General features: G+C 22.7%; 7 protein-coding genes across 10 annotated transcripts in view; 2 read left to right on the top strand and 5 right to left on the bottom strand.

Moving 5' to 3' along the window:
* Positions 1 to 41: 41 nt before the first annotated feature.
* Positions 42 to 2,120, bottom strand: Bap55 (Brahma associated protein 55kD). Its single transcript, XM_011505406.1, has 5 exons — positions 2,085 to 2,120; positions 1,516 to 1,856; positions 1,111 to 1,440; positions 547 to 996; positions 42 to 318 (listed from the first exon to the last, which is right to left on the bottom strand). Exons 2-5 carry the CDS (start codon positions 1,837 to 1,839, stop codon positions 103 to 105), a joined length of 1,320 nt encoding a protein of 439 aa, XP_011503708.1. The 5' UTR covers positions 1,840 to 1,856; positions 2,085 to 2,120; the 3' UTR covers positions 42 to 102.
* A 195-nt stretch (positions 2,121 to 2,315) lies between these two features.
* Positions 2,316 to 5,122, top strand: Samtor (S-adenosylmethionine sensor upstream of TORC1). 2 transcript variants are annotated; one of them, XM_011505404.1, is made up of 4 exons: positions 2,316 to 2,379; positions 4,265 to 4,451; positions 4,527 to 4,886; positions 4,981 to 5,122. In XM_011505404.1, the coding sequence occupies exons 2-4, from the start codon at positions 4,269 to 4,271 to the stop codon at positions 5,038 to 5,040; spliced, it is 603 nt and encodes a 200-aa protein (XP_011503706.1). In that variant the 5' UTR covers positions 2,316 to 2,379; positions 4,265 to 4,268; the 3' UTR covers positions 5,041 to 5,122. The 2 variants fall into 2 exon arrangements, with proteins under 2 accessions (XP_011503706.1, XP_011503705.1); XM_011505403.1 differs by lacking the exon at positions 2,316 to 2,379 and adding an exon at positions 2,779 to 2,803.
* A 977-nt stretch (positions 5,123 to 6,099) lies between these two features.
* On the bottom strand, positions 6,100 to 9,021 carry Nrk (Neurospecific receptor kinase). Its single transcript, XM_011505443.1, has 6 exons — positions 8,958 to 9,021; positions 8,697 to 8,884; positions 8,263 to 8,524; positions 7,803 to 8,045; positions 7,541 to 7,728; positions 6,100 to 7,172 (listed from the first exon to the last, which is right to left on the bottom strand). The coding sequence occupies exons 1-6, from the start codon at positions 9,019 to 9,021 to the stop codon at positions 6,171 to 6,173; spliced, it is 1,947 nt and encodes a 648-aa protein (XP_011503745.1). The 3' UTR covers positions 6,100 to 6,170.
* Positions 9,022 to 10,292: 1,271 nt separating this feature from the next.
* Positions 10,293 to 11,324, bottom strand: LOC105366827 (protein yippee-like 5). Its single transcript, XM_011505398.1, has 2 exons — positions 10,937 to 11,324; positions 10,293 to 10,575 (listed from the first exon to the last, which is right to left on the bottom strand). The coding sequence occupies exons 1-2, from the start codon at positions 11,095 to 11,097 to the stop codon at positions 10,386 to 10,388; spliced, it is 351 nt and encodes a 116-aa protein (XP_011503700.1). The 5' UTR covers positions 11,098 to 11,324; the 3' UTR covers positions 10,293 to 10,385.
* Positions 11,325 to 13,021: 1,697 nt separating this feature from the next.
* On the bottom strand, positions 13,022 to 14,154 carry LOC105366828 (protein yippee-like 5). Its single transcript, XM_011505399.1, has 2 exons — positions 13,802 to 14,154; positions 13,022 to 13,257 (listed from the first exon to the last, which is right to left on the bottom strand). The coding sequence occupies exons 1-2, from the start codon at positions 13,960 to 13,962 to the stop codon at positions 13,068 to 13,070; spliced, it is 351 nt and encodes a 116-aa protein (XP_011503701.1). The 5' UTR covers positions 13,963 to 14,154; the 3' UTR covers positions 13,022 to 13,067.
* A 774-nt stretch (positions 14,155 to 14,928) lies between these two features.
* On the bottom strand, positions 14,929 to 17,275 carry LOC105366829 (HMG box-containing protein 4-like). Of its 3 annotated transcripts, none has more exons than XM_011505401.1 (6): positions 17,255 to 17,275; positions 16,554 to 16,590; positions 15,853 to 16,409; positions 15,705 to 15,780; positions 15,483 to 15,623; positions 14,929 to 15,377 (listed from the first exon to the last, which is right to left on the bottom strand). In XM_011505401.1, the coding sequence occupies exons 1-6, from the start codon at positions 17,270 to 17,272 to the stop codon at positions 14,968 to 14,970; spliced, it is 1,239 nt and encodes a 412-aa protein (XP_011503703.1). In that variant the 5' UTR covers positions 17,273 to 17,275; the 3' UTR covers positions 14,929 to 14,967. The 3 variants fall into 3 exon arrangements, with proteins under 3 accessions (XP_011503703.1, XP_011503702.1, XP_011503704.1); XM_011505400.1 differs by having other exon boundaries at positions 17,246 to 17,273; XM_011505402.1 differs by lacking the exon at positions 16,554 to 16,590 and having other exon boundaries at positions 17,246 to 17,264.
* Positions 17,276 to 17,527: 252 nt separating this feature from the next.
* Positions 17,528 to 19,075, top strand: part of LOC105366855 (transducin beta-like protein 3) — a 5,253-nt gene continuing 3,705 nt past the window's right edge. The window contains exons 1-5 of the mRNA XM_011505442.1: positions 17,528 to 17,553; positions 17,683 to 17,734; positions 17,816 to 18,017; positions 18,116 to 18,290; positions 18,390 to 18,560. Of these exons, the coding sequence (XP_011503744.1) occupies positions 17,528 to 17,553; positions 17,683 to 17,734; positions 17,816 to 18,017; positions 18,116 to 18,290; positions 18,390 to 18,560 (626 nt within the window). The remainder of the gene's footprint in view (positions 17,554 to 17,682; positions 17,735 to 17,815; positions 18,018 to 18,115; positions 18,291 to 18,389; positions 18,561 to 19,075) is intronic.

Raw genomic sequence — 19,075 nt, 5'->3', positions numbered from 1 at the left:
AAATAATTACATACTTAAAAATACAAATTACTCTACCATAATCTACAAATTTTCATATTATATGTCTATTATTTAATAAATATTATGCTTAACAAAAAGTATTTATGGACATTTTCTTTCTACTTGACTTTTACCACTTTCTTCATATTCTTGACTTGATATCCACATTTGTTGAAAAGTTCCAATCGAGGCTAAAATAGATCCTCCTATCCATGATCCAAATCTACGTTCTGCACATCCATTAGCACTAATTAATTTGAGCCTCATACTGGATGGTATTCTCATTGACAAATCTCTGTTTAATCTTTCAGGAAATCCCTAAAAATATTTTTATAATGGAATATATCTTAAATATCTAAATTGATAGCTTTTATTATTTTAAATAAATATTTGTCGATATAATATCAATGCATTAAATTTTAATTTTTTTTAAAATTATATAAAATTAAAGAAAATACTTAATTAAATATTAGATTACAAATTTTATTAATAGTAAAAACAAAACAAAACTATCATTTTCAATTACTTATTAAAAAAAAATATTACCTGAATAAAAGAATTACCACCAGTCACTACAACACTGCCATAAAGGGCTGGTCGAACATCAACATCACACATACCAACACTTGTTGTAACTATATGTCCAACTCCAAGCATTGTGTTACCAACCATACCTCCTCTCATCTGAACCATACTTGGATCAAATAAGGCTTCTGGTATACGAAATCTTTCACAGCCAAAATCCTGTCGATAACCAGTTGGAAATTCATAAGGAACTGCAGGAGTAGTTGAAACAATTTTCTCGTCATATGGAATTTCAGAAACTTGTAAGCAAGTAGCTTGAAAGTCTTGAACAAGTTTCTTTACCATATAATTATGCCATGATTTTGTCACATCTGGAATATTTTTCTTTTTCACCCATCTAGGTTTATCATGATCTTTTACAACTTCTTTACTTCCAATCATATATGCTGGAGAAAGATCAATGTCATTTTCCTATTTAATATAAAAATTCAGTATGTTGTAAATATAGGTATAAAATATACACATACATATATATAAATATCGCTATTAAATATATAATAATTGCATTTCCCACATCAAACTCACTTGTAAAAATTGACGACACTGCATCGAAATGTAATCTCCTCCAAGAGGAGATTTCACAATAGCTTGTGTTAAAACAAATCCATCCTGAACAGGTATAGCTGATGTATGTGTAGCTCCACTATCAACAACAATACCAGTAGCTCTTCCATTTGCAAATGCTGCAAGCACAGCATTTTTTACAAGAAAATAAGCAGGTACATTATATTTTTCAAACATTAATTCTGTCAATTTTTCTCGTTTATTTCTAATATTCCAAGGTGACTCAGAAAATAATACTGGATGATACTCAGCATCAGATTGAATAACTTTTGAATAGGTGTAATCTAAGACCTATAATAAATTAATTAAATTAATTTTAATAAACATTTTAGAATTAATATAATATTTAATAACATTAAAATTAACCTTTTCAAAATGATCCCAATTTTCGATCATACCATCTTTCATATAACTCACAACTTCCATTCCTTTACGCGGTACATGCAATATTGTTGTATCAATATAATATTTTGGAATACTTTGTGTAATATTATTATCTGGTTTCTTATCGTCTATATCCATAGGTTCTACTTTTGATAAATTACAATTTCCATCTTCTCCAATACCTACAACTGCTGGAATTTCTGCTTTTGGGGTATCTTCTTGGGCATAGCCTACTCTTAATGAATGGTGACCCAAATCAAAAACAAGAGCTCCAATTTCATCGCCACCATATAACATATTAGACATTGTACAATACAATTTATCTAGAACAGTGTTTATTATTGTAAAAATATTTAAAATTTATTTTTCAACAATTTCATATAAATTTCTAAAATAATAATATCAATTGTCTATAAAACCAGAAATATACAACTATATAATAATGTAAAATACCAAATTTTCTCATAATTGGAAGATTTTAGATTAATTTTCTTAAACTTTAATACTGAATAAAATAAAACAAACCTAAAAAATAATTGACTAAGACTTAAATCGTACTTTGAAACGTAAAAAAATCTATTTGTACAAATATTAACTATTCTAATATATAAACATTACAATTCATATAAAAGAACTAATAATTTATTATACGCGAAGCAACTAGTAAGAAAAATGGTACAAATATATCAATTCCGTTGAGTACTACTGAACTGTTAAGAGCCGTTTACAACTATTTTTTTTAAACAGAATACGAAGTGATGGACATAATACATCTACATAACTGACAAATTCTAAGGTTGTATGGCAGAGGTTAAATTCATTCTGTATAAATGTTAAATTAAAAAAGTAATTTCCTAAATATTTTAAAAATATAAATTTTAATTTCAATAGTACATATAATTCTTTATATTTTTAATTTTTAAATTATGTAAATATATTTCATTAATTGTTATATTTTATTTTATCTATAAAATATTATCAACTGCTTTTTCGATTTTTAAAGTATATTATATTTGATTAAAAAAATTGTAATATAATTTTATTATAACATAACTTTATTTTATACATATATGAATATATATAATGAAACTTTTAGTAAAAAAAATTGTGTTAAAAAAGAAGTAACTAAAATCTACTAATAATTTGAGAAACAATATATTTTACTATTGATAATATATAAATAACAATGTTTTTTTTTTATTTTTATTTTCGTTATACAAACATATATGAAATATATCTGAAATATTTTATGTAACTGTTCGTTAAAAGGGTAAGTTTTTATTATTAGATACATTATTTAACTACAAAATCAGTGCCAAAGGATTTTATCTATAAATTTGAATCTAGATTCTAATTACTGTGAACAAATAAGAGATTTCTATTCTTAGAATAAAAATTGAAAATTGAATATTCATAAAAAATAAATAAACAAGATATTAAAACATCAAATTTTTTGTTTGTATCAAGAAACACAGTCTGAACATTTGTACACGTGGAAGATTTGTGTAAAGATATTAATAATAATAAAAACAAGGTGTGAGTAAATCTTAACAATATAAATGTTTATTTTACATAATGTAATTTATAAAATACGAAATCCTATTTTTTTCAAAAAACATTATGATAAATGAATGCTTACAAATGTGCAGCATGTAAAAAATAAAAAATTATTAAAATTTTTTTTGATAAATAATTTACACAATTTCTGATAAGTATACAGTTTTTTTTATAGGAAAGTTAGTATATTCCATATTAATAAGTGATGAATTTTAAAAAATTGAGAAATATTAGAAACTTTTAACAAGTGACCAATTTCAAAGCATATTTGTTTTCTATTTTATTTTTTTTTCAGTTAAATTTCAGTATTTGAATTTTTTATAAGGTAATTTATAAGGTATTTGCTTGTGTGATTCTTGTCAAAAATGTTTTTCCTAATTTTTTTTTTTTATACAATTCACAACATATTCCCTTCAATGCTGTTCAATGGAAAAGTACAATCTTTGCAAAGTATAATGATAGTTGTATATTTTTATTTAATTACATAGGAATATATTTTATGATTCTTCATATAGTTTAGTAGCAGTTATTTCTATAGTTTAATTTTAAAGAAAACGTAGGTCAATAAAACAAAATTATGGTCAAGTTTGATTTTCTGTATTGTTTTTATTGATCATCAATTTATTTGCATTAATTTTTATAATTTTAATGATTATAAATTAAATTAAACATAGAAAAAAAGTTTTATACAATATGACTAAAATGTTATGTAAGTATATTGCTTTTATATTTATAATATTTATATAATTTTAATAGTTTGATTTTAGAAATCTCTTAAGTAATGATTAGATGCAGGAAAGAATATGGAAAATTTAAATGGATAAATCATTAATTCTATCTTGACAATATTTATTCTACTACTTTAATTTATAATTATTTGATTAATGAATTAATGCAATAATTATTCATTCAAATAGTTAATAAAACTATGAATAAGTTTAGAGGGTGTAAATTGAAATTACTGAACATACTTATATAATTAATTAAAGGTATATCATTATATTGGAAATTAATGTTCTTTGAGATAAAATTATGAGTTAGCTTGAAAATTTACATTTGTTTTATTGTTTTAAAGTATATTAGCATATTAAAATGCAAAATTATGTTTTTCATTGGTTCACAAAGTAAAATAATTCAGATTAAATATATTTTTTAAGATGAATTTCTAATCTAGTCAGATGGAAGGAAAGTGCGACAAATATATTGAATTTAATAAGAAAAATTATAAGAGAATTTCAGAAAAACAGAAACAGTTAGCAAATTTTATTAAAAAACTTCATGCTGAATTACGTAGTGAATATGAAATTCTTGGGATAGATGAAGCATGGAAAATACATGTTACAAAAAGTGAACAATTAAAAGTAAATTGAATTTATTTTTTCTTTTATGTAATTCAAGTATTTAATCCATATATTAACCATTTTTGTTATTTTTAGACTTATGCTGAATTTATGTATGAACTTGCAAATAAATATTGGACATATGAATCCAAAAATACTTCAGTTACTTACTGTAGAATAGAATGGATAAAACAACAATGTAAAGATTATTTCTTTAATGGAAAGATGAACGAATTTGATGCTAGAGAAGAATATTTATTTAAGAAAAATATTCAAATCTTAAATAAAAATTTTAATATTAAAAATATTAAAACTACAGTTTCATCTACAATAAGTGTTTTAGATGTTGGTAGTTGTTATAATCCATTTAAAACAGAAAATAAATTTTCTGTAACTGCTATAGACATAGTTCCTTATTCAAATGATGTTATAAAATGTGATTTTCTAAATTTAAAGGTAGATAAAGAAGAAATTTTTTCGCAAGATAAAACAATATTAATTGAACTACCAAAAAATTCATTTGATACAGTTATCTTTTCATTATTCTTAGAATATCTTCCATGTCCAAAACAACGATATTTATGTTGCAAAAAAGTATATAATTTATTAAAAGATGGTGGTATATTGTTCATTATAACTCCTGATTCAAAACATGAGGGTGCAAATACCAGAATAATAAATTTATCATGGAAAGTTATTTTAGCAAAGTTAGGTTTTATGAGAATTCATTATGAAAAATTACGTCATATTCATTGTTTAGTATTTAGGAAGTGTTTTTATAAAGAAGTACCAGTACAAAAAATCAATTGGAAAAAAATTCCCAATGATGATTTATTTTCTTCAACAAAAATTTTTATTCCACAAGATTTCCATCATACTAAAATGCAAGAAAAATATTCTTGTACTCATTTAAAAATATTTAAACATAATGATAAAGAATTAATTACTTTATTTAATGAACTGCCCAATGATTATTAATAGTAAAATTTAAAACATTTTGTAAATGTATTATATAATAAATGTATAACACATATTATAGAAGTACCGTAGTACAATAAAAAAATTCGTTTTAAAATTTTTTAGAAACAATGTTTTATTTTTTTCTGCAATATTGTATTGGTGCAACTACAATACTTATGTTATAATGAAGAGAATAAAATATTAGAATTATTTTTCACTATAAACAGTGAATTGTTTGACAACAATCGTATTGGCTAAATTAAACTGTAATAACATATGAAAAGTACACATTACTATAAAATGACTGAAATACACTTATAAATTGTTATGTATGAAGTACAAATAATTGACTATATAAGAATTTATGTAAATTTTATTAAAATTTTAATAATTTAAAAGAATTAATTTTTTAATATCAGAGTTTATATTTAAATACAATTTTAACAAGTAAAAAAATGTTAAATTTGAATTAATTTAGTTAATTGTATAAAGATTTTAAATATTAAAATGTACTTTAAAAAATTAAAAAGTTAATTATATTATGAAAGAATATAAAAATAAAATGCTTTTGTACATCTTGTATTTTAGAGTTTTAGTATTGTACTAATCTTATTAGTATTTACTAACATAATTTTAAAGAAATATTGGATTTCATATCCCACATGCATTTTTAAAAAATTGTATAAAAGTTTTATAGTTTCAACCGATTTAAAAAAGAATGTCTTATTTATTAAGAATTAAGAGATAATAAATTGCATTTTCTTTTTCACAAAAGAGAGTTCAAAGATGTATTCGAAGAGGTACACTATTCGATCTGTTTTCAGCCTTAAGTTCATATTTTATATTGTTAAGTGTTTCTTGAATAAATTTAAAAGTGGGTCTCTCTGTTGACTTTCTATTCCAGCAAAGTTTCATGAGATTGTAAATGGACAGAGGAGTATTTTCTGGACATAGCAACACATTACCTTCCTTAATATACTTGACAACCTCTTCATGTGTCATTCCATAGTAAGGTTGAAGTGCAAAGCTAAAGATTTCCCATAAACAAACAGCAAAAGCCCAGACATCTGACTCTACTGTGTATTTATTATATAAGATACTTTCTAATGGCATCCATCTCACTGGAATAGCATCTTGTTCATCTCCTTTATAATAATCCTGCAGATAAATTTTCTGTGATAATCCAAAATCTGCTATTTTCACTATCATGGTATCATCGATTAAACAATTTCGTGTAGCCAAATCTCGATGCACAAACTTTCTATCTGATAAGTATACCATGCCAGAGGCGATTTGCCGCGCTATGTTTATTAAATCCATGTGCGATAAACGAGAATCGGTAAAGGTATCATCTCTTTCAGCGTTTCGTACAATATAGTTGCCTGGAGAGCAAGAGCGAAGAAATTCATTTAAATCTCCTCGGCCCATATACTCAAATAAAAGACACATGGGACGTCCCAGAGCACAAACACCCAAGAGTTTCACGATATTAGGATGGTCAAATTCTGAAAGGAGACATGCTTCTCGTTCAAAGTCAACTAGTAAATCAGCAGATGCTTCTTCCTTCAGCATTTTTACAGCTACATTAGTGAATTCTTCATTAGGAATGAGGCCAGGTGCTTTAGCTTGAAACACTCGACCAAAAGCACCTTGACCTAAATCTCTTACATACATGATGTTATTTCTTGGGAATTCAAGTTTTTCTAATTTTGGATTTAGTTGAATACTGGTTTTATGATAAGCATCATTGTCTGGTAATTTATTTAAATCAATATTTACTTCCTAAAATATAAATTTATTAAAAATTTTAAATTAAAATGCAAAATAATACAGTTCAAAAAACTTGTTTTAACTTGAATTAGGATAACATTAAAAAAATTAATAAAAATTCTTTATATGTAGGCTTATTGATATATTCTAAAAACATTAACAAATTATTTTTTTTTATAGTTAATTACGATAATTTACTATAGTAGATATATGATATGTGGTATATGCTATTTATAATTTTAAGAAAAATTCACTATTTTTAGAATAAACATAACTAATATGATAAAGATTGAAATTATAAAATAAAATTTTAATAATAAATCAATAAGTTTGGAATATAATTCTGTCAATTAATTTCTATAACAAAATTTTCATACTACCTGACATTCTGTTTGGTTATAACCTTGATGTCGTTTATAGAATTTTTGAGTAATGAGAATTATTGATAAACAAATAACTAGAGTAACAAATCCTAAAATTGATATGATAAGTATCGACTTTGATGTTAAGAAACTTTGTATTGTCAAATCATTTTGATCAATTTTAATACTTGTAGCTGTTGAATTTTCTAATAAAATATATTGAATTATAATAGTTAATAATGGTATAACTTAGTAAATATAAATAAAAAAATATTAATACCGCATAAAGGAATATCACAATGTTCCCATCTAGTATCGGTATTCATAGTGAAGCACCATGGCATTCTTTCATCTCCACCAGCATTTCGACAATAATTTTCACCAAAACGAATTTGTGGAAAGACATCTGGTGGTCCATCATGGCTGTGTGGCTTTTGATCTTTCCACATTTGACATGCAAGACCACTTTTTGTTTTATTAATTTTACCCATGTAAAAACGTCCTTTATCTTTATAACAATCATCTAAAATAGTTATAAAAATAAAATAATTCTATAAAAGTTTATATCGTTAAATCATAATATTAATAACCAAAATACATATTAATTAAAACATTAAGAAATGCTTTAATTGTTTATATATATGATAAATAAATTTATTAATAGAATGAATGTAAATTCTTAGAAAGGTTTTTAAATATATTAAAAAAAATATTTTCAAAAAATTTTTTACATGACTTACACGTTATAAGATTTTTGTTCATAACTGTTAAAGAAACATGTGAACATGTCAGTTCTTCGTTAGAAATTTTTGGTAATTTTTCACATTCCGGTAGTCTGAAATGTCCACGAGATCTTATATAAATCTCTCTAACTTTATTGTCTTCAATTAAAGCCCAATCATTAAAACAAAACTGTAGTCGTACTGCCATACAATCTTCATAACAAAGAGGTAGTCCAACAATTCCTTGACATTGAGGAAATGCATAAAAACATAGCATTTTCTAAATAATGAATAAAATATATTTTGGTTTTAAGATTGAAAGTATTTTAAGCTCAAAAAAATAACTTTTTAAATTATCAATATTATTTTATAATAATTTTATACATTATGCCTTATTTATAATATTTAAAATAAATAATTAGGTAATAAATAATTAAAGATTAATATATTACCTCTGCAGCAGAACGACATGGTTCAGTTAATTTTTGAATTAGCTCATCCCATAAATCGGTTGTAATTTTTTCATTTAGCCATCCACTAGGATTATCGATTGAGTCGTTAAACCATACTGTTCCAATACCAGTTAAATATTTTTTACATATTTTACCATTATACGGTGCACAATATCCATCTGGATGATCTCAAAACAAATTAATATATTTTTTAATTTTGCTATAACAAATGTAATTAACAAAAAATATAAATTTACTTACTTATAGATGTTCCAGCACCAAAATAAAAACCAATTGTAATTAAAATAATATTCCAAAACATCATAATGTAAAGATTATTTCTGTATCATGTGTATTCTTTTTTATTGACTTGATATAAGCATTTCCAATATGAATTAATTTTACAAAAGTAAGTTTTTATTTTAGTACATTTAGATAATACAGATCACATTTTTTTGTTTAAATTTTAAATCATCGAATTGATAAAAATAGTATTGTGAAATTTAACTTATCGTTGAAATTTTTCCAAATAAGCATTTTACAAATTTCATATGCAAACAGCACATGCCTATGCCTATGTGTGGGCCTGTATATGTGCTCATGTGTACGTTTTCGTGTGAATGTGTTAATAGCTAAAAAATCACTTTAAAATAGTGTTATTGAGCAATATCACGTAATAATAATATTTAACGCCCCAAAAGAGTTAAAGAATGCCGTTGATCATATCTAATTTTATATGAAAAATTAAATTTCAAATTATTTGCATTTAACATCTTCATATCGTATATATTTTAATACAAATAAAACTATATTCAAATATAGTTCACTAATATCATATTCTATGAAAAATGAATCCACCGAGAAATATTTGTTTTAATATTGTATCACATAACAAATGATATAGATGCATATAGAGAAAACGAAATCTAACAAAAATGCTTTACTTTTCTATTTGCGGTATATTCACCTCTGCTATGCCTAGGAATGTACGAGATTCTTACTAGTTTACATAGCTGATAAAAGAGGGCGTAAAAGTAAATGAATTTAAAGATGTTTTCTAAAATAATTAAATTCTACATTTGCAACGAATAATTTTATAAGAAAATATTTTTTTATACATTTAGTATAAAAATATAAATAAAAATGATCAATTAAATATAATTGAATACATTAATTAATATATTTCAATTAACTATTTATAAAACTTTTTTATAATTTAAATTATTTTAATCAATTTGTTTTTCTAAAAATTTAATTTATCCATACAGTATACCTTTTATTATATAGTAGTTTGTAAGAATAAATTTAATTTTGTATTAAATAAAAGAAAACTTTATAATAATTACAAGTAAATATTTTATTCAAAATATTTAATTTAAAAACCATAATAAATGCTTGATAGCTTTTAAAATATTGTGATTTTGATTTATAAATCATTAGTATTTAATTTGTCAATTTTTTATTACATAATTGTATACAAGTTACAATTCCATTGAATCGATTGAATAATTCATTATTTATATAATGCACACGACATAATATACAGGAATCATTAATGGTACTTGATTATGTGTATATATATATAGATTATTTAACACTTAATATAAACTAAAAAGAATTACATCATTATACTATTAATATAAATCTAATTAATATATGGAAACTTATACTATACTTTCCACATATTACCTATATACTTTCACCTATGCCTTCACTTTCTGTGATAAGAGCTCGCTCCAAAATAACTTTTCCTTCTTTATATTGTTGGTTCTTATCTGTAGCAAATTCATACATCCATCCTAATTTAGCATCACAATTTTTGCAGCTCACATCTCGTACCATGTGACGTCCAGTTAGCATTACTCTATCTTGTACTTCACTATAAATAAAATATTACCTGATAAAAACCTCAAATTATTTATACATCTATAAAGTATAAATATTTATATTGATTGATTTCAATTTTTTAATATGATGATCTATTAATAAAATATATAAATTTTAAAAAAATTTGACAAACAAAATCTGTGCAAAGCTTGTATTAAATATAGTTTTAAATTATTAATAATTTAAACATAACTATCAATATTATTTATTACTATTCTCAATTTAAAGTGTCTAGACTCAAATATTACAACAGTATATAGAATCCAAATACATATAAAATGTATAATATCGAAAATATGGCAGTTATTTAAGGCTTATGAATTGAGATTGAAATCAAATTTTATTAGAGATACCTATATTTTAGATTGACGACTTTATTGAAAAGAAATGCTCGGCCTGTTGCTCCGGTGAATCGCGTACTTATCAGCTGATCTCTATTCGTTAAATTTGTATCGCAAGATGCACAAGAAAAAAGACGAGTGCCACCAATGTGCTCAAGAAATATAACACCCATTTTTATTTTTACATTTGTACCGTGTTCAGTATATTCACTATTTTTGTTTTATAGATTTTCATTGGCAAATAGTTCAAGCAATTAGAAAAGACTAGGTACAATACTAAAAAAGTTCTCTCATCATTTTTAAAGCACACTCAATCTCATTTTAGAAGCAAGGATAAACATGGTTATGTATGTATATATAAGATTTGTACGAATTAAAATTTCATGAATATTTAACTGCCAGTTACTGCTCCTAGTGGTTAAAACCTAGAACCATACACATATTGAAAATATTGAAGTTAAAAAGTGTAATAAAATATAAATAAAAAAATAAAGCAAATTATTTATTAAATTTCTTTCAAAGAATTTTTGTGTACCTTCTTATTTTTTATATATCTAGTGTTTATATATATATATATATATATACTGTGAGTATTTCATATTTATTTTTAAAGTTGGTTTATAATGATGTAGTATTTCTATTGTAGAATTCGTTATGTTTATCGATTAAATTATAATGTAATAGTTTATAATATATTAAGAAAACATTGGTTTAAAAAAATAATTTTTAAATTTCCAAATTTTATGAAAAATCATAAACATGATTCAGGTTCTAGAAAATGAATATTTTTCATATTAAATAATTACTAATAAAAATATAATTTATTTTAATTTAAATTTTACATGACTAAAAATAATCATCGAAATTATTTATATTTATATTTAATAGGTATTTCATTATATTGATTATTTAAATGATACTATAACATAATGTTAAATCCAATAAAACTATTTTCTATATTATTTTAATATAAACAATTATTTGTGTATAATAAAATAATACTATTAGTGAATACTTTTCTTATTCCATTTACTTATAAATTCTTTGATATATTCAATATAAAATCTCCATTTATATGTCCCTTTGAATAATTGTTTTATTTTTCAATATAATTTTATTAATTAATCATTTTCAATTAGTATCTTAGAATCACTTTCATATTGTTAGATTAATTGTATTTAACAAATTTTTGTACAGTTAGGATTTAATTTGTGAAAAACAATTATTTTCATAGCTTGCTGAATAATTATGCCAGTCTGTACAATTAATTTATTCATTTTATTTTTATTTTACCAATATCTTTTTTTGCAACAAACTCAATGTTTATTAAATTATTTTCTCTTTACTTTAATACTAAAAGTAAGCAATTAAATCTAATTTTTACCATATATATTTATTTATATAGAGATTTCAAATATTTGATTTAATTTTCTACTATTACATAGAATATACATAAACATAAATTCATATTATTACTAATATAATTATTTTTTAATTTATCTTTATTTTAAAAAATTTCTTATTACTTATATTTTAAATTATTAAGGGCTATGTAAATTCTTATAAATTCATTTTTACTTACTTTTAAATAAATATATCTTAATATAAATATATATTCTATAATTGATTCATATGTTATATTAAAATATGTCAAAAGTTTTATATTAATTGGTTTCATAAAATAGTCATTTTTTAAAACAAATGTGGAATTCTGATAAACATTTAAAAATATTTTATTTAAAACACTTTTAAATTTTTCTAATATTATTAGTTTTGATATTTATATTAACTATTTTATAAAAATTAGTTATAGTTTGTTTTAACTAAACAAAAATATGTAGCTAGTAAATATTTAGAAAAAGTTAAATAAAACTATAATGGTTTATTGTATACTTAAATTGTATTATTAGTGCTTTAGTTTGTTTGAGGATGAAGTTATACATTGTCAAAAATATCGTTATTGATTTTGTTCAAAGCACATTGGTAGCAGTCTTACCTTTTTAATCACATATATGCCTAATATAAATATATTTATAATTTTATAATTATTATAATGCAGTTTGAACATTATATTTAAAAAAAAAAATCATAAATACAATATAAGAATAATGTGACTTTTTCATTATAATGTAAATATAATAAATTAAATATTTTCTTCTATGCCATCACTTTCAGTAATAAATGCCCGTTCCAAAATAATTTTACCCTCTTTATATTCTTGGTTTCGTTCATGAGCATATTCATACATCCATCCTAATTTTGTATTGCAGTTTTTACAATTCACATCACGAACTATATGACGACCAGTTAACATGACTCTGTCTTGTATTTCACTAAAATTTTTAATAATTTTTATTTAGAAAATTGTAGTTGATTTTGAATGGCAAATAGTATTCTTAAATATATTTAATATTAGTTACATAAGAATATTAGAAATTCATTTGTTATAATTTTTGAAACATTTTTTTTAAAATTTATTTTTATGTTATAAGCTAGTTTTTTTTTATTTTTTAGTTTTTACATTGATCATACATTACTATTAATATATACATGTTAAGTGCATACAATTAAATGTTGAAAATAATATGTAAAATTCAAATAAAATCATGATAGTTATATTGATAGATAATATGAATATTTAAATATTTATCAGTCATATAAAAATACAAATATTAAGAAATATATATTAATATAAATATTTTTAGTTGATAAAAAAACATTAATGAAAAATTATGTTAATTATAATTATGTTTCTATATATTTTAATTATCACTGAGAGCTGTACACATAACAGTAAAATTGCGTACGAGTCGAAAACTTTCTATATTATGCAATTATATGATTAAGAAATAAAGAATACCTTGTGAACCATCTTACCTGTACTTAACGTTAACAACTTTGTGAAAGAGAAAAGCCCTTCCGGAACCACCCGTAAAACGTGTACTTATTAATTGGTTTCTGTTTGTAAGATTTGTGTCACAATGTAGACAGGAGAATAAGCGAATGCCGCCCATGTGTTCGACAAATATGACACCCATTTTCGTCAACACTATTTACGCCCGAGAATTTACGTACGAGAGCAAATTGTCTGCAAAGTGGATCACATTGATGTTGGGCCAATGAGTTAGATGTTTTGTGCATATATAATACGGCAAAAAGGCGAAACTCGAACATGCATGTTAAAGAATATGTTTCTAATATGATGAGAGATGCTCACTTTACGAATGCAAAAAACATCTAAGTCAAATAATAAATGTAAGTATATTTTTTCTATATTTACAATGCTTTTATACGGCATTCAACAAAGATCTGAACAGCTTATTTCATTGACAAATTGCTGATTCGTTATCAATATCTCCCTTATTTTCATTTTGCATAGATAAAACGTTAATTTATTAAAGAATGTTTATTTTTTAAAAGGATTTTAATAAAATAATAGATTGTTATAATGCATAATTTTATTTTTATAGAATGTATTTTGAAGCCAAAATCATTGTATTTGAAAATAATGTATGGAAATAGTAAAATATGCAATTTTAATATATTCTACCAATAAATGTTTTTGTTCTATTATACTATAATAAATTTAATAATGCAGTTTAAGTATATATTTCATTTTAAAAATTATTTTCTTTAAATTTATTGAAAAATTGAAACGAAACATTTCATATATATATATATTACATGACAAATGCCATTATTTTAATATTTAATAGCAAAATTATAGGAATAGGAGTATGTTATTATTTAGATAAAATTATATTTTTTAAAAAATGAAGAACATTATTTTCTTCTCAAATTAATTTGTAGTAATTGTTATGAATAATATAACATTTTACAAGTAAACAATTATTATAAACTTTATTTTTTTGTTTAAGATAGAATTGAACAAATATGCATATCTATTATTTAATATTAATATATATAAGTTATTATAAAATGTAAATTTTATTATATATAAAGGGTAAATAATACAAGATATTTTGACAATTTGACATTACACATCAGTTTAGAATTAAAATATATTTTTTTTAAATTAAATTTTATAGGCCTGGCATAATATAGGCTATATTTTCTAAAGTCTTAGATAGGGAGATAGCATTTCGATGTCCAATAATAGGAATCTGTTGGGAGAGACAAATTAAACTACCAAGAGCACACAATAATGAATCTAATAACACTGATAGACTTCCTGAAACAGTTATTTGTCCATTATGTTCTTTTAATTTTTCACCAATAACTGTTAAACTTTCACCTAATAATTTTAAGTATGCAGCAATATCAATAGGTTGAAGTTCAATATCTCTGAATATATTCATTTCTTTAATGGGATCTCTTATTGCTTCTTTACCATTACGAGACGATTGAAATGGTAATACTTTTATTGACTCAGGTAATCGAGAAATTTCTAAATTTTTTTTTGGTGAATTAGATAAACATGATTTAATTTGATCTGTAAGTAACATAAAATATATTTAATACTATATATCCAAATTTTTAAAAATAAATTAAACCACATATATTTCTGTAATATTTTTATATAAATAAATAAACATACTAGTTTTGGATATAAATTTTTTTGGAGATATCGTTTGATTTTTTTCAGCAAGGCGTTTAGCACGATTGCTCCAATTATATTTTTCCATATTAGGAACCATTGCCCATAATTCTCCTAATCGTTTTGAAATTGATGTAAAGTCTAAAGTTAAATATATACATTTATGATATGATATAAATTTATATATAATCCTTTATTAATATGCAATATTAAAATCCTTACCCATGGTAGGGCAATCTTTGAGTAATTCTAATCTCATTTCTTTAGACCATAACATATATGCAGTATATCTTGTTTTCTAAAATAATTGTATTTATGATTTTATATTCGTCATTATCAGATTAATATCATAGTCAAATAAAATACTTACTGGTTTTGATATAACCATTGCTTTCAATTTTGGTTTCATGTCTAATTTAAGTGGAATAACTTTTTTTTTAGGTTTTGTCGATAATAGTAATTTCGTTTTTGGAATTACAATCTGATCATCAATTGATTTTGAAGTATCAAATCTCATATTGTTACTAGAAAATTCAGCTATATGTAATTTTTTATTATCATCTTCATCAGATTCTGAATTTGTTGATTGTGATTGGGTTTCATAGTCTGAACTAGATTCTATTTTTTTTTTTTTATGTATTGATATTGTTGATAATTTAATATCTTTTTTTGAAGATATTATAGTATCTCTGTTTGGAGGTGGATGATGGATTTGAGCAACATGAACTGTATGAATTACTTGAGAAACTGGAGAATGAACTTGTTGATACTCTATTGATTTTTTCTTTTTAGCCTGCTCATGTGGTAATTGAAATTTCGGTTTCTTAATTTTATTTTCAATTACATTACTTGAAGATTCAAAATCCATAAGTTTGTATGACTTTTTACATACTCTACCACTACGTGATACTCCAGTTACTTCTAATTCTATAAATTAAAAAAAATAAAATATAAAATATTTTTAAATATTTAGCACAAATATACATTGATATTATAACAATATCATAATTCAAATTTAAAAGTAGTACTGAAAATATTTTGTAATCTTAAAAAATAAAGTATAATAATTACCATTGTATTCACGTTTTGAAATGGCAAATGCTTCCATCTTAAATTTGTTTTTAAAAATTTAATTTGATTTTAAATAATTACAATAATATTACAGAAAAATAAATTTATTATATTGCACAAATTTTAAAGTTAATAAAATACTATGCTGTTTAGCCCATTTCTTTTAAAAGGGACTCATTATTTTTAAAATTATTGCTTTTCTTTGAAAGATCAGTCACTTCATAGTCTGGTTATTTTTCATTGTTTAAATAATATAAGTATAAAATGATTCGTTAGAAAAGCACATATCAGAATTATAAAAAGCGCGCTGCGCGCGTGATCCACTGTTAATATTATAAAAAATTTTAATGTTGAATTCTCATACTAATCTGTAATTGAATCTCAAATGTATAATTTCCAAATATCGTCATCTATTTTTATGAAAGTATTATAAAAATTAAAAATTTATAAAACAAACATTTTTAATAAATCAACACTCAATTCTCTCAAAGTGCCGTTTTGACAGCAGATAAGCGTATAAATTCTCCATAAATAAAGCGGGAAAAAGAAATCATAACCAATTAATTACTAAGCAAACTTGTTTTATGAATTTGTGATCTTGATACTGATATTAACGAGTAAATTTTGTATAAAAAACGGCTTATTGTCAACATAAATGTGAAAAACGTAGCTCTTAAAAATATTGTTTTAACCTTTCTAACCTCAGTTGAACATGTCATAAGCCAGAAGTTGATAAACTAGAAATCTAATAATTTTGTGCATTATAATAGATGGCGCTGTTGTATATAATGAGTAGTTTGAAATGTTGTTTAAAGAGGACGCTAGTATCATTTGAAAGCTGTTTATTTGTTATGTTAGAATTTTATTTTTCAAATACATCGTTCCACGTGTTCTTCAATATTTGGGTTTAAAAAAAGAGTTAAATTAAATAATTACATTTTTATATTATTTGAAAAATATTGATGAAATAAAAAATGAACAGTAATTATTTAAAAGAATCGTAAGAATTTATAAATTAAATGAATAGCACTATTAATTATTTTTTTAAATTAATAATTTAAATTATTTAAATTAATTAAATAAAGCCAATACTTAAAAAAAATTTCTTAAAGCAGTAAATATGTTTTAGATTTGATGTAGTAAGTAAGTATGAGGCCTTTTACACAGGAGGAAATATCGAGGTACTCTAATTTAATATGTAATTTATGAACTTTAATATTAATTTAATTGCAAATAGCAACTATTTATGTACATATTTTTAGTGGAGTGAAAATGGCGAACAACTTTTCTGTCAAAATAAAGACTTTATATCAATAGTAACAATATCTAATGGAACAGTGATTAAATTAGGAAAGGTAAATAAAAAGATTAATGATGAAATAAATAGTTTTTCTATTAGTAAAGATGGAAAATTTATAATAACTCATCATAAAAGTAGTCTTTTTAAATTATGGAGTGGACAAGGTAAATCTATTTTATTTAAAAAAATATAATTAAGTATGTCTAATAACAAATTAAAAATCATTATCGATATTATTATTTAAAATTGAATATAATTAAAGAATTAAAACTTATAAAAATTTGGAAATCTATCCACAATGGTCCAGTATCTGCAATTGCCTTAACAAAAGATGGTTTAAGTATGGCTTCAGGAGGGATTGATGGATCTGTAAGATTATGGGATTTAAAATATCATGTTTGTATACATAATTTAAAAGGAACTGTAGGAGTTGTTAAGTAAGACTTTTTATTGCTATACTTATAAATATTACAGTAACATTATTTATAAGAAATTGTTATTTTTATTCTTATTTGATCAATATTTTATTATTGCAGTATTGTCTATTATCATCCCAATTTAAAAAAAGAAATTGTCTTTGCCACTGCCGATGACTATGCTATTCATGGTTGGAATATTAAAACAGGTTTAAAAGAAATGACTTTAGAAGGTCATTTTAGTAAAGTGACATCATTAACAGTTCATGAAGATGGAGTGCATGCATTAAGGTTTTAAAATTATTTTATAATTTATATATGATTAAATGTTTAGTAACTAAAGAATATATTTAATATTATTTACTTATATTTAATTAATATTAGATATTTATTTATTATGTATGAAATTTTACTTGTTAAAAAATTTTAAATATATTTTTAAATTATATTTTTGTTTAACATATTTGATGACAGTGACAATAATAAGTTTAAGTTTATAAATAAGTTTATAAGCAATAATTTTAAGTTTTAGTTGAAGTTAGAAAACTTTTTATTGTAAAATAGCTCATAAATTTTGGATTTTCAGCATTTATATGTAAGACTTATATGGTCTTACCTCTTTATGTAGAATTTTTACTTTTTTATTTAAAAACTATTTAAAAATTTGATTTGTTTATATTTTTTTATTTTATATTTTATATTATTTTATTTTATTTATATTATCTTATTTTATTTATATTATTTTATTTTATTTATATTATTTTATTTTATTTATATTATTTTATTTTATTTATTTATTTTATTTA

The sequence above is a fragment of the Ceratosolen solmsi genome, unplaced genomic scaffold (assembly GCF_000503995.2).
Source record: "Ceratosolen solmsi marchali unplaced genomic scaffold, CerSol_1.0 scaffold94, whole genome shotgun sequence".
In the NCBI taxonomy this organism is placed as follows: domain Eukaryota; kingdom Metazoa; phylum Arthropoda; class Insecta; order Hymenoptera; family Agaonidae; genus Ceratosolen; species Ceratosolen solmsi.
Note: the sequence above shows the minus strand (reverse complement) of the source record. Positions and strands in the feature narration are given on the sequence as shown.